Raw genomic sequence first — 14203 nt, 5'->3', positions numbered from 1 at the left:
TAATTTCACTGCCCAAAACCACGCCCTGAGCCCATGGTTCTTAGATGCTTAGATGCTCACTCCCTACCCCAGCCAGGAGCTTAGCAAGCAGCACTACAGTCAAATCCAAAGGTCTAGAGTTAGACATCCATGTTTGAATCTTGGCTCTGCCACTTGACTGCCATGTGATTGCGGTGAGTCACTTTGAGTTTCGGGGTTCCGTTCCCTACTTATCCCTGTCTTGGGGGTTCATTGGAAGAATCAGATAAAGTACTATATGCAGCACAGGCCACATAGTGTTAGCTCCTAGTGGTATGGGATTGTCAGAGTGCCAGGCCCTTTTCATCCTTAGCTCATTTAATCCTCTGTGGCTCTGGGAGGGAGGTAATGTTACTGCCCCATTTTACTGATGAAATTGTAGTGGTAATGGCAGTAGTGGCAGTAGTTGCCCATCAGTATGTCACCTGCTCCTGGACTCCTAAGCTGTGTGTGGTGCCCCGTCATTTCAATGTCTGCCCCTCTGTATCTCCCCTGGACCCTTAGCTCCTTGAGGGTCTGGCTGTGTCTGATTCATCCCTGTGTTCCTAGCACATAGTTAGTAGCCCCCCAAACTGCTATGGCTGGTACTGAGCCTCCCAGCACTAACTTTCCTGGTTTGTGACTGTCCCCGTGTCCCCAGGAGGACAGTGCGGACCTGAAGTGCCAGCTGCACTTTGCAAAGGAGGAGTCGGCCCTCATGTGCAAGAAGCTCACTAAGCTGGCCAAGGAGAATGATGGCATGAAGGAAGAGCTGCTGAAGTACCGCTCGCTCTACGGGGACCTGGACAGTGCGCTGTCAGCTGAGGAGCTGGCCGATGCCCCCCACTCACGGGAGACCGAGCTGAAGGTGCACCTGAAGCTGGTGGAGGAGGAGGCCAACCTGCTGAGCCGCCGCATCGTGGAGCTGGAGGTGGAGAACCGAGGCCTACGGGCTGAGATGGACGACATGAAGGACCACGGAGGTGGCTGTGGGGGGCCCGAGGCACGCCTGGCCTTCTCTGCATTGGGTAGTGGCGAGTGCGGGGAGAGCTTGGCGGAGCTGCGGCGACACCTGCAGTTTGTGGAAGAGGAGGCTGAGCTGCTGCGGCGCTCCTCCGCCGAGCTCGAGGACCAGAACAAGCTGCTGCTGAATGAGCTGGCCAAGTTCCGCTCGGAGCACGAGCTGGATGTGGCGCTCTCAGAGGACAGCTGCTCCGTGCTCAGCGAGCCCTCGCAGGAGGAGCTGGCGGCCGCCAAGCTGCAGATCGGTGAGCTCAGTGGCAAAGTCAAGAAGCTGCAGTACGAGAACCGTGTGCTCCTGTCCAACCTCCAGCGCTGCGACCTCGCCTCCTGCCAGAGTACACGGCCCATGCTGGAGACGGATGCCGAGGCCGGAGACTCTGCCCAGTGTGTGCCTGCTCCCCTGGGCGAGACACACGAGTCCCATGCGGCCCGACTCTGCAGAGCCAGGGAGGCTGAGGCGCTGCCTGGCCTGAGGGAGCAGGCCGCCCTGGTCAGTAAGGCCATCGATGTCCTGGTGGCTGATGCCAACGGCTTCTCAGCTGGCCTCCGGCTGTGTCTGGACAATGAGTGTGCTGACTTCCGGCTTCATGAGGCTCCCGACAACAGCGAGGGCCCCAGGGACACCAAGCTCATCCATGCCATCCTGGTGCGCCTGAGTGTGCTGCAGCAGGAGCTGAACGCCTTCACGCGGAAGGCAGACGCAGTCCTTGGGGGCTCTGTCAAGGAGCAGCAGGAGTCTTTCTCATCACTGCCCTCCTTGGGCTCCCAGGGGCTCTCCAAGGAGATTCTTCTGGCAAAAGACCTTGGCCCAGACTTTCAGGTGAGGTGTCTCATGCACAGATCCTATTATTTATTTTTAGTTTGCTTTTGTTTTTCTTGAGACAGGGTCTCTCCCTGCTGCTCAGGCTGAAGTGCAGTGGTGCAATCTCAGCTCACTGCAGCCTTGACATCCTGGGCTCAGGCCATTCTCCTTCCTCACCCTCTTGAGTACCTGGGACCACAAGTGAGCACCACCACACCTACCTGATTTTTATTTTTTTATTTTTATTCATTTATTTTTTTGAGATGGAGTTTCATTCTTGTTGCCCAGGCTGGAGTGCAATGGCATGACCTTGGCTCACTGCAATCTCCACCTCCTGGGTTCAAGCGATTCTCCTGCCTCAGCCTACTGAGTAGCTGGGATTATAGGTATGCGCCACTATGCCTGGCTAATTTTGTATTTTTTAGTAGAGATGGGGTTTCACCATTGGCCAGGCTGGTCTTGAACTCCTGACCTCAGGTGATCCACCTGCCTCTGCCTCCCAAAGTGCTGGGATTATAGACATGAGCCACTGCATCTAGCTTTTTTTTTTTTTTTTTTTTTTTTGAGACAGTCTCGCTTTGTCACCCAGTCTGGAGTACAGTGGTGCAATCTTAGCTCACTGTCATCTCTGCCTCCTGGGTTCAAGCAGTCCTCCTGCCTCAGCCTCCCAAGTAGCCAGGATTACAGGCCCCTTCCACCATGCCTAGCTAACTTTTGATATTTTTAGTAGAGATGGGGTTTCACCATGTTGGCCAGGCTGGTCTCGAACTCCTGACCTCAAATGATCCAACCACCTTTGCCTCCCAAATTCTGGGATTACAGGCATGAGCCACCATACCTGGCCATAATTTTTAAATTTTTTTTTGTAGAGATGGGATCTTGCTATGTTGCCTAGGCTGGTCTTGAACTCCTGAGCTCAAGTGATCCACCGGCCTCAGCCTCCTAAAGTGTTACGACTATACGTGTGAGCCTCTGTGCCCGGCCTAATAGTCACATTTTAAATGTGCAGTATTTGTGTTTGTCTAATGGAGTGGATCTAGAATAGTTCATCCTTGAAGCTTGCCCTTCTAAATCCTGCTCTCCATATACTATCATATATTTGTTTTTCCACATAGATTGTTTTATATCTACTGTTACTATACAACTTATTTTTTACACAGTGTATCAGTTTGTTCATTATGATGCCTTGTTTGTTGTTCACACACTTTTTGTGCTCACTGCTGAAGGTGTCATGACAAGCAGAAACAGATATGATTCCCCCTTCTCATGGCCCTTATTATCTAGTGGGGCAGAGTTGCCCAAAATATCATGCTAGTGAATGTGCAGTTATAAACTGAGAGAGGAATCTAAAGGAAAGGTACATGATTTTATGAACAAGGAACTTGACCTAGACCCTATGCTGAGGGAAGGCCTCTGATCTGACCAGAGGTCAGAAGGATGGCTGGCTGGGGCAACAGTGTTTTCTGCAGAGGAAAGAGCCTGTGTAAAGGCACAGCTCAGATCAGAGGCTGAAGGAGTGTGGTGTGTCCAGGGCACTGAGTGAAGAGACACCGTGAAGCTGCCCTGCACTGAGCATGGGGGAGGTTTGATCTTCATCCTCAGAGCAATGGCAGGGAGTTTTTCATTTCCAGGGAAAGAAAGAGATTTAGTACTTTCTTTTTAACAACTGTACAGTAGATATGTGCCATAATTTCTTTAACCCATGCCCTGTTGATCTGGCTTCATCTTGCTTTTTTAGGCAAGCAGACTGCCTTTTTTATTTTTGAGATGGAGTTTCGCTCTTGTTACCCAGGCTGGAGTGCAATGGTGCGATCTCGGCTCACCGCAACCTCCACCTCCTGGGTTCAGTCAATTCTTCTGCCTCAGCCTCCTGAGTAGCTCGGATTACAGGCATGTGCCACCATGCCCAGCTACTTTTTTGTATTTTTAGTAGAGACGGGGTTTCACCATGTTGACCAGGATGGTCTCGATCTCTTGACCTCGTGATCCACCCGCCTCGGCCTCCCAAAGTGCTGGGATTACAGGCTTGAGCCACTGTGCCCGGCTGAGCAGACTGCCTTTTAAAAAAAAAATTTATGTATTTTTTTTGAGACAGAGTCTCTGTCATTATGGTAGACAGTGGCATGCTCTCGACTCACTGCAACCTCCCCCTCCTGGGTTTCAGCGATTCTCCTGCCTCAACCTCTTGAGTAGCTGGGACTACATGCACACACCACCACACCCAGCTATTTTTTGTATTTTTTTAATAGAGATGGGGTTTCACTATGTTGGCCAAGATGGTCCGATCTCTTGACCTTGTGATCTACCTGCCTTGGCCTCCCAAAATGCTGGGATTACAGGCTTGAGCCACTGTTCCTGGCTTTAAAAAAATTTTTTTTTCTTTTTGTTTGTTTGTTTTGCTGCTCTCCTTGAGGATAAATTTTTTTTTTTTTTTTTTTTAAAGAAACAGACTTGCTCTGTTGCCCAGGCTGGAGTGCAGTGGCATGATCATAGTTTGATGCAGCCTCAAATTGTAGATGGAATTACAGGCATGCAGGCACATGCCACTGTGCCCATAGACTGCTTTGTGTTATCTCCCTCTTGGTTCTTCTTGAAAGAGGAATGAACAGAGGTCACACATGCGATAGGACAGTTGGGGCTGACTCAGAAGGTTTGTGCACAAGACACACATTCACAAAATCACTCCCCACTTACCTACTCATTCATCCTTTCAACATTCATTCATTGAATGACAGCAGTGCCCCCAGCCAGGGCTGGGTCTGAGCTGCAGAGGTGACTCTGCCAGGGTCCCAGCCCTCAGGTGGGTAGCTCAGGCTTCTCATTGAGCCCAGAGGCCTGGGGTGGGTGTATCTGGCACCCGTTGGGCCCCTCCCCATAGTGATCTTTGGTTTGTTCTGCCTGTGCCTCTAGATGCAGCCGCCTGACTTCAGGGACCTGCCGGAATGGGAGCCCAGGATCCGAGAGGCCTTCCGCACTGGTGACTTGGACTCCAAGCCGGACCCCAGTCGGAGCTTCAGGCCTTACCGAGCTGAAGACAATGATTCCTATGCCTCTGAGGTGGGTCTAGACCTGAGCAAGCAGGGGATTGGGTAGGAGGAGAGTTGCTGAGGCCTCTCAAAAGCAGAGTGATCCATATATCACTTAGCTGGTGAGGATATGAGTTTTGGCCATTCCATTTGGTTCCAAGCTTCCTGGCAGTCAGGGCAAGACAGGAAATAAGGAAGTTGGGACATTCTCATGGACTGATATAAAAACTTATAAACTCATCTGCATAAATTGCTTTATCCCCCCTTACTAAATTCTACTGAGAATTTGACAATTTATGCCACTTAATGGAACTACTCATTTTTGTAGCAGGAAGGCAGCAGTCTCTCTAGTTGGGCAGTTTGGGTTTCAATTGTGGATCCACTCTATACTGGCTGTGAGATCTTAGAGAAGTCATTTTACCTCTCTGATTCTCAGTTTTCTCACCTGTAAAATGAAGGTGCCTCATAGGGTTGTTGAAAGGATTAAATACGCAAAAAGCCATAGATTAAGGCCTGGTCCACATTGGGTGAGGAAGAGGATGATGAGGAGGAGGATGATTATTATGATGATAATGACACGTCTTTGGGACTCAGGGGACCTGAGCTCAATTCTCAATTCTACCAGTGTTGCTGTGTGACCTTCAACAGCTTTCCACCTTCTGGCCACAGCTTCCCCATCTGTAACATGGGAGGGTTAGAGCGAATGGTAGCTATTGAATTGCTAGGATTCTTTGATCCTTGGGGAATTCTGGGTAGTTCTGAGTCCTTCTAAGCCTACTGAGCTTCTCCTTGTTTTTTTTTTTTTTTTTTTTTTGAGACGGAGTTTCGCTCTTGTTACCCAGGCTGGAGTGCAATGGCGCGACCTCGGCTCACCGCAACCTCCGCCTCCTGGGCTCAGGCAATTCTCCTGTCTCAGCCTCCTGAGTAGCTGGTATTACAGGCACGCGCCACCATGCCCAGCTAGTTTTTTGTATTTTTAGTAGAGACGGGGTTTCACCATGTTGACCAGGATGGTCTCGATCTCTCGACCTCGTGATCCACCCGCCTCAGCCTCCCAAAGTGCTGGGATTACAGGCTTGAGCCACCGTGCCCGGCCTTCTCCTTGTTTTTCATAATGAGCCTGAAGCAGGAAAAGCTTCCTATAGAGTGGGTGGGGTATCCCTGAAACCCTGAACCATTCAGAGTCCTGTGTGTTCTCCAGCCTGAGCACATTTCTGAGCATCCCTTGGAAGATAACTCAGTGGTCCCAGGAAGGCCAGACCATGACTATGTAGGAAGGAAAAGCTTGCTTGAAGCTGGCGGATCAGACTCTCTAAGTGAGCCTCCTAGAAGCCATGGCAAAAAGAGAAAAAACTGAGATAACAGTTCTCATTTTCTAAAAAAAGGAAATAGGCCTTTTTTTTTTTTTTTTTAAGACTGAGTCTTGCTGTGTTGCCCAGTCTGGAATGCAGTGTGCAGTGGTGCAATCTTGGCTCACTGTAACCTCCACATCCTAAGTTCAAGCGAATCTCATGCCTTAGCCCTCCTGATTAGGTGGGACTATAGGTGTACGCCACCATGCCCAGCTAATTTTTGTTCTTTTAGTAGAGACCAGGTTTTGCCATGTTGCCCAAGCTGGTCTCAAACTCCTAGGCTCAAGTGATCCTCCCACCTCAGCCTCTCAAAATGCTGGGATGAGAGGCATGAGCCACCACGCCTGGCCAGGAAATAGGCCTATTCTATAGGCTTACCTTTAGAGAAAATAATTTCCTATACACATTCAATTATTTGTTTCATTCAGCCACTCTATTGAGCAGTGACAATTGCCCAACACTGTTGAACACTGAGTTCAAGGAGGATACCAGAGGCAGCAGACAGTTTGTAGCTGTGCAAAAATGTTTCGTGCAAAGTACATATAGAAGATATACCTCAGGTCACTATGCCTGCCACTGCTGAATCATCATATTATTGACCATGTAATGAATGTTTACTTTCACGGAGGGACATTTGCCACACCTACGAAGCTTTTATGTAGGAGTTCTGCGGCCAGTCATGGTGACTCACACCTGTAATTTCAGCACTTTGAGAGGCCAAGGTGGGCAGATTGCTTGAGCCTAGGAGTTCAAGATGAGCCTGGGAAACATGGCAAAACCCCATCTCTACAAAAAGTATGTAAAAATTAGCCGGGTGTGGTGGTGCACACCTGTAGTCCCAGCTGCTCGGGAGGCTGAGGTGGGAAGATTGCTTGAGCATGGGCGGTCGAGGCTGCAGTGAGCCATCTTCGCTCCAGCCTGGGTGACAGAATGAGATCCTGTCTCAGAAAAAGAAAAAAAAAAAACAACAAGTTGGGACTGACATTCTCCTTCTTTTTTTCCCTTGCTTAATGTGACGATGTACGTATTTCTCTGTTACTAGAAGTACTTTTAAAATTTTTGGCCGGGTGCGGTGGCTCACGCCTGTAATCCCAGCACTTTGGGAGGCCGAGACAGGCAGATCACCTGAGGTCAGGAGTTTGAGATCAGCCTTGCCAACGTGGTGAAATCCTGTCTCTACTAAAATTACAAAAATTACCCACGCATGATAGTACATACCTGTAGTCCCAGCTACTTGGGAGGCTGAGACAGGAGAATCGCTTGAACCTGAGGCAGAGGTTGCAGTAAGCTGAGATTATACCACTGCACTCCAGCCTGGGTGACAGAGCAGGACTCCATCTCAAAAAACAAACAAACAACAAAATTATTGAGGTATAATACACTTAGAGAAAAGTGTTCATTTTGTAAGTTGGCAGCTCAGTTACTTCTTACAAACTAAATGCTACTATGCTGTCAACACTCAGATCAATAACACGGCATGACCTGCCCCCAGAATTCCCTATACTCTCTTCTAGTAACCATCTGACTTCTAACAGAATAGATTGGTTTTGCCTGCTTAGTTACAAATATTTTTAAACACAATTTCCCCAAAAACTATAGTTTTATTACCTTTTTAAAAAGATCCTACAGTTTTTGTAAACAATAAATAACTATAACAAAACCCCTAAGCAGCATTGCATAAAGATATAAAGAAGGAAGTTGACTGGGCGCAGTGGCTCACGCCTGTAATCCCAGCACTTTGGGAGGCCAGGACAGGTGGATCAACTGAGGTCAGGAGTTCGAGACCACCCTGGCCAACAACATGGTGAATCCCCTGTCTCTACTAAAAGGACAAAAAATTAGCCATGCGTGGTAGTAGGCCCCTGTAATCTCATCTACTTGGGAGGCTGAGTCAGGAGAATCGCTTGAACCTGGGAGGCAGAGGTTCCAGTGAGCCAAGATTGCACCATTGTGCTTCAGCCTGGTCAACAAGAGGGAAACTCTGTTGCAAAATAAAGAAAGAAAGAAGTCAAGATTGGAGGTCTGAATGTCTTCACATAGTTCCCACTGTTCACATTTAGTGTGTGTGTCCACGTTCTTTACATATTTTTCTATGGAGGTCTATAGCTTTTTTGGTTTTATTTTTTAACTTTCTGTTGAAGTATACTATAATATACATACAATAAAGGACATCCTCCTTAAGGGTACCACTGAATGGATTGTTACATATGTATAGATCCATTAAACATCTTTTAATTCCCACCATTTAGTATCTAAGTTGTTTCCTAAATGTTGCAATTATAAACAATGAAACAATGAACATCTTTGTGAATCAAACTTCATAACTCAGTTTTCCCAGTACATTATTAAGATAAATTTCAAAGAGAAAAGAACAACTTCTAATGATAACGAAAGCTGGATTCGATATCTACTGTTTCATTTAATTGCATGATGACTCTCTGAGGTAGGGACAGTCATTGTGCCTGATTTGTACTTGGACAGCTTGGGTCCAACTTCCCATTGTTCCCCTACCACTGTTATCCTCAGATCACAATTTCTATCCACTTCTTCCTCTCTCTCCCTTCTCGTTATCTGTGTCACTGTCTGCACTGCAGATCAAGGAGCTGCAGCTGGTGCTGGCTGAGGCCCACGACAGCCTCCGGGGTTTGCAAGAGCAGCTCTCCCAGGAGCGGCAGCTACGAAAGGAGGAGGCTGACAGTTTCAACCAGAAAATGATCCAGGTGCGTGGTGCCCAGCGCTTTCCAGGCACCTATCTCTACAGCCTCTCTGAGCTGCAGGCAGAGGCCTTGAGCATCTGTGGGCCCTCCAAAATCAAGAATGTCAGGCGAGGCTGGGCACAGTGGCTCATGCCTGTAATCCCAACACTTTGGGAAGCCAAGGCAGGTGGATCAATTGAAGCCAGGAGTTAGAAACCAGCATAGCCAACATGGTGAAACCCCATCTCTACTAAAAATACAAAAATTAACCAGGTATGTTGGTGCATGCCTGTAATCCCAGCTACTCAGGAGGCTGAGGCAGGAAAATCGATTGAACCTGGGAGGCAGTGGTTGCAGTGAGCCAAGATCACACCACCACACTCCAGCCTGGGCAAGAGAGTGCTCTCAAAACAAACAAACAAAAAAAGAATGTCAGGGGAAACCTGAGTTGAGCCCCTGTGCCCTGCTGGGATGTTACTGTACTTGCAATTGTACATTAGCCGTGTGACAGGGGTATCACTTGCTGCCTGTGGGACCTGGGGCCAGTCCTGTTTTCTCCCAGGACCTCAGTCTCCCATTTATGAAATGGTGCCCTTGCCAGGCCTGGCTCCTAATCCAGATAATAGTTCTGGAATAACATGTGTTAAGCCCGTACTGTATGCTGGCCCATACAATGCACTTTCCATCCATTATGTCCTTTAATCCTCATGCCCTCCTTATAAGCCATTTTATGGATGAGAAAACTGATGCCCAGAGAGCCGGAGTGCTCTGTCCAGGGTTGCACACCCAGATCTCAGCGGGCCGGGCCTCTAATCCAGGTCCCTCTGTTAGCCATGATACTGCATTGCTTCTTAGGGTGGCACATAGTCATCAGCCGTCCTCAACCCTGGCACACCTTCTGCTCTCTATGTGTCACCCATCCCTGCTATCAAAGTTCACCCTCACCGGTTCCTCATTGAACATGAAAGTTCATGTGAGACATTTGGTGCCCAGGAGGTGCTCAGTATATGATGTCATGGTTTTTTTAGTCAGAGCCAGAGTCAAATCCCAGCTCTTTCACTGATGTGTCACTGTGGCTCCAGTAGCAAAGGGCAGAGCTCATCTGAATAGATTGCACCACACGTGGTGGGATCCCTGGCAGGAATCACCCACAGGCACCACCCAGACTCTCCTCCCTGCCCCTGTTCAGGGACCTGGAAATAGGGCAGGGGAGAGGGTAGGGTCCTGGTGTTGCTCAAGCTGTTGTCCCCCGCAGCTGAAGGAGGACCAGCAGAGGGCGCTCCTGAGGCGGGAGTTTGAGCTGCAGAGTCTGAGCCTCCAGAGGAGGCTGGAGCAGAAATTCTGGAGCCAGGAGAAGAACATGCTGGTTCAAGAGTCCCAGCAGTTCAAGCACAACTTCCTGCTGCTCTTCATGAAGCTCAGGTGGTTCCTCAAGCGCTGGCGGCAGGGCAAGGTTTTGCCCAGTGAGGGGGATGACTTCCTCGAGGTAAGATTGGACCTGGGACTGGGACATGTGGGCTGTGGAGAGAGGGACAAGGAAGGGACACCCAGCTGATACTGACACAGCTCCTAGGCTCACATACCTGCCATCAGCTTGCAGGCTTCCTTCCCTGCATTCGTTGGTCTTTACTGGGCATTAGAGGGTGCTTGCTGGGGATACCATGAGGAAGATGGCAAGCTTGGTCCTGGCTCCAACAGGAGAAAGGATCCTCGGGGCTCACAGGTCTTTAACACAGTCCTCGGCAGCCACGGTATCAAGGTGAATGTCGTAATCCAGTTTTGTTGTAGTAGTATAAGGTACAAGTATACATTTATGTTTAGTGCCCTGGGAGGCTCCTGTGTGCCCCTTCCTAGAATTTTTTTTTTTTTTTTTTTTTTTTTTTTTGAGACAGAATTCTCACTCTGTTGCCCAGGCTGGAGTGCAGTCGCACTATCTCAGCTCACCGAAACCTCTGCCTCCAGGATTTAAGCAATTCTCTTGCCTCAGCCTCCTGAGTAGTTGGGATTATAGGCACATGCCGCCATGCCCAGCTAATTTTTGTATTTTTAGTAGAGACAGGGTTTCTCCACGTTGGCCAGGCTGGACTTGAATTCCTATTCCTGACTTCAAGTGATCTGCCCGCCTCGGCCTTCCAAAGTGCTGGGATTACAGGCATGAGCCACCATGCCCGGCTGAAAGATATGTTTATTTAACTAAAGGCAGGAGGCTGGCTTAAAAACACTGATGATAGTACAGTAGTGTTAGGATGTGGCAGAAACGTGGGGTGGAGCTTTGAGCATGTATGAAGCTTGGAAGGGATCCACCTGGCCCATTCATGCCCTAGACTGTGCAGGACCCTTTGCTGCTCAGAGCCCCTGCCTCCTGTCATCAGCACAGCAGTGGCATGGAGAAGGGGACTTGTAAGGATGTCAGACCTTGGTCATACTCATCTTAGTTGACATTGCTCACTTTGGCCTTGTTTTTCTGGGTTCAGGTACCTCGAGTGTAGCCCATGCTTGGCGCTCCTCTGGTCCAAGCTACTCTCTGCAGGCCCCTTTCCAGAGGCAGTAGGGACCACTGGCATGCCTCAAGTTGCCACATAACGCCATCAGGGGTACCCCAGAGGAGCCCAGATGCCCCAGGGGCCAGGCATGACAGACCTGGGTGTGTAGTGAGACCCTGCATCACCCCATCTCAGTGGGGCTCATTCTTGCAGGCCACTAGCTCCTCCCCAGGGCCTCATGGGAGAGTCTCTATCACCATTCCATGGGCCCACGCCCTGCTTCCCTGGCCCTGCTTCCCTGGCCCTGCAGTGCCTGACACAGAGGCACCCACGGGAGAGGAAGCTCAAGGGCCCAGCAGGGCTGCCCCTGGGAACATCTGCCTCGGGCCTCCTGTCTGAAGGGGTCTCTTCTGTGATGTTTGGAAACAGGAGCCCTCCCAGCTGTTTGGAAGTCTCACAGGCCTCTGGATGAAGCTCAGCTTAAGTGAGTGACCTACAGGCCACACAGTCTATGTTTTAAGTCAGTTTGTCTCAGACAAACCCTCCGCATTTGGTGAAAACCTTTCTAGCCATTTCCATATCCTAGAGTAAATGAGAGAAACTTACTTTAGGAAAAAAAGGGTGTAAACATAGAAAATGGGCCAGGTGCGGTGGCTTACACCTGTAGTCTCAGCACTTTGGGAGGCTAAGGTGGGCAGATCTCTTGAGGTAAGGAGTTCGAGACCAGCCTGGCCAACATGGTGAAACCCTGTGTCTACTAAAAATACAAAAATTAGCTGGCAGTGGTGGTGTGCACCAGTAGTCCCAGCTACTCGGGAGCCTGAGGCAGGAGAATCACTTGAACCCGGGAGACAGAGGTTGCAGTGAGCCAAGTTCATGCCTTTGTACTCCAGCCTAGTGACACAGTAAGACTCTGTCTTTAAAAAAAAAAAAAAAGAGACACAAAAAATTACGTAACATATATGCCTATAGTTAGGAAATATATACATTTACCAAAATAGGTATGGTTAATAAGATATCAGTGTAATCATGCTGGGCACAGTAGCTTGCACCTAGAATCCCAGCATCTGGGGAGGCTAAGGCAGGAGGATTGCTTGAGCACAGAAGGTGGCTCACTTCCTTTTGCTTCATTTCCATCCTGCACTAGGTCCCTGATCTCCTTGGCTGGCCCTGGACACCTGCCCAGAATCCATCAGCAATAAATCCAACCCCTACCCAGCAAGGTCCCTTCTGTCCAGGCAAACCTTTGGTCGCCTTTATGTAGTGTCATGGGAGTGCTTGTGGCCTTTTCATTTCACCCACAGTGCCTGCCTTGGCCCAGCCTGTCAACATGGTTCTTTCAGAGTGACTGTCAGGGCTGCTTCCTGGTCTTTGGGGCAGAGTCGATGTCATGGGAGGCTAGGAGGGCCTGACTGTCCAGCCATGCTTCTCAACCTACATGGTGCCCAAGGTTGAAATTAAAACTTGGGAAAACTTCCCACCCGCTGTTAAGCATGGTTTTTAACAAACAGGTGAACAGCATGAAGGAGCTGTACCTGCTGATGGAGGAAGAAGAGATAAACGCTCAGCATTCTGATAACAAGGCCTGCACGGGGGATAGCTGGACCCAGAACACGGTGTGTGCCCCTATCCCCTTCCCTGTCCTGTTGTGTCCATTCATTCCTTTGGTCTGCTCAGTGATCAATTCCTGCTGCTTTCTCTGACTCCATCCCTGGACACTGGAGCTGCAGAGGGTTATTGCCTGGTCTTCCAAGGGCAGTGACAGAGTCCAGATGATGGACTGTGGGATCATAAGCAAGACAGCAATTAATTCTCTTTGGAGTATAAGGGACAGTATCACAGAGAAAGGGTCATGTCATGGTTGATGGGTTTTGAAGGTTGTATAGGAGTTTACCTAATACAGAATGGGGAAAGACTATTCTGGACCAAGAGAACTATGTGTGCAGAGATGTGGCAAGGTATTCCAGTATTGAGTATGGCTTGGTATTGAGTATGGTGAGGGCAGGGACATCAGGCTAGGGTCATCTGAAGAGGGGCCTTGTGATCTAGGGTCAGGAACCCTCAAATCAAGCCATAAGTCAGAGAGAGCAGTGGGGTCGGGATCCCAGGGTCACACAGGGTGAGCTGGGGTAGGGATGGGAAATGAGGGCATGGGCCCAGGAGAGATTTGGGATGGAGTCAGGCAAACTGAGGGTCTCCATGCATTAGACCCCACATGTGGCCTGCAGTGGATCAGAGCGGCAGATCCTGAGTGAGGAGAAAGACCCAAAGCTCAGACCCTGCTGAGCCTTGAAGAAGAAGCCAGATGATTCAGCTCAGAGTTAGGCTGAGTAATGATTACTCTAACTGCAGGATTTTGTTAGTGTCAGATTTAGGAATCATGTCAGCCTAGGAGGCAGCAGGGCTAGGCTTGTCCTTCCCGTTTTATGGGTGAGATGACCTAGAGAGGTCGTGGGACTTGCCCAAGGCCTCGTAGAGTCGGAGCTGGACTTGTAGGTGAGTTTTCTGAGCCCAGGTCCCCTCCCCCGACCCCTGGAGGCTCCTGACTCAGGCTTTGCATCCTGCCTGCAGCCCAATGAGTACATCAAGACACTGGCCGACATGAAGGTGACGCTGAAGGAGCTGTGCTGGCTGCTCCGGGATGAACGCCGTGGTCTGACGGAGCTTCAGCAACAGTTTGCCAAGGCCAAGGCTACCTGGGAGACAGAGCGGGCAGAGCTCAAGGGCCATACCACCCAGGTGAGCCCCCCACCTGTCAGAGGCCTCTCCCCTTGCCCTCAGCCAGGCCTTTAGCTGTCGGATCTGGGAGTAGGATGCCAAGGTG

General features: G+C 49.6%; 1 protein-coding gene across 1 annotated transcript in view; it reads left to right on the top strand.

Annotated features, from left to right (window-relative positions):
* MTCL2 (microtubule crosslinking factor 2) overlaps positions 1–14203 on the top strand; it is a 101983-nt gene that overhangs the window by 53479 nt on the left and 34301 nt on the right. The window contains exons 5-10 of the mRNA XM_074406493.1: positions 659–1840; positions 4739–4879; positions 8795–8920; positions 10152–10382; positions 12891–12995; positions 13951–14118. Of these exons, the coding sequence (XP_074262594.1) occupies positions 659–1840; positions 4739–4879; positions 8795–8920; positions 10152–10382; positions 12891–12995; positions 13951–14118 (1953 nt within the window). The remainder of the gene's footprint in view (positions 1–658; positions 1841–4738; positions 4880–8794; positions 8921–10151; positions 10383–12890; positions 12996–13950; positions 14119–14203) is intronic.

The sequence above is a fragment of the Saimiri boliviensis genome, chromosome 9 (assembly GCF_048565385.1).
Source record: "Saimiri boliviensis isolate mSaiBol1 chromosome 9, mSaiBol1.pri, whole genome shotgun sequence".
Taxonomy (NCBI): Eukaryota; Metazoa; Chordata; class Mammalia; order Primates; family Cebidae; genus Saimiri; species Saimiri boliviensis.
The sequence above is the reverse complement of the archived record's forward strand: the minus strand, read 5'-3'. Positions and strand labels throughout refer to the sequence as shown.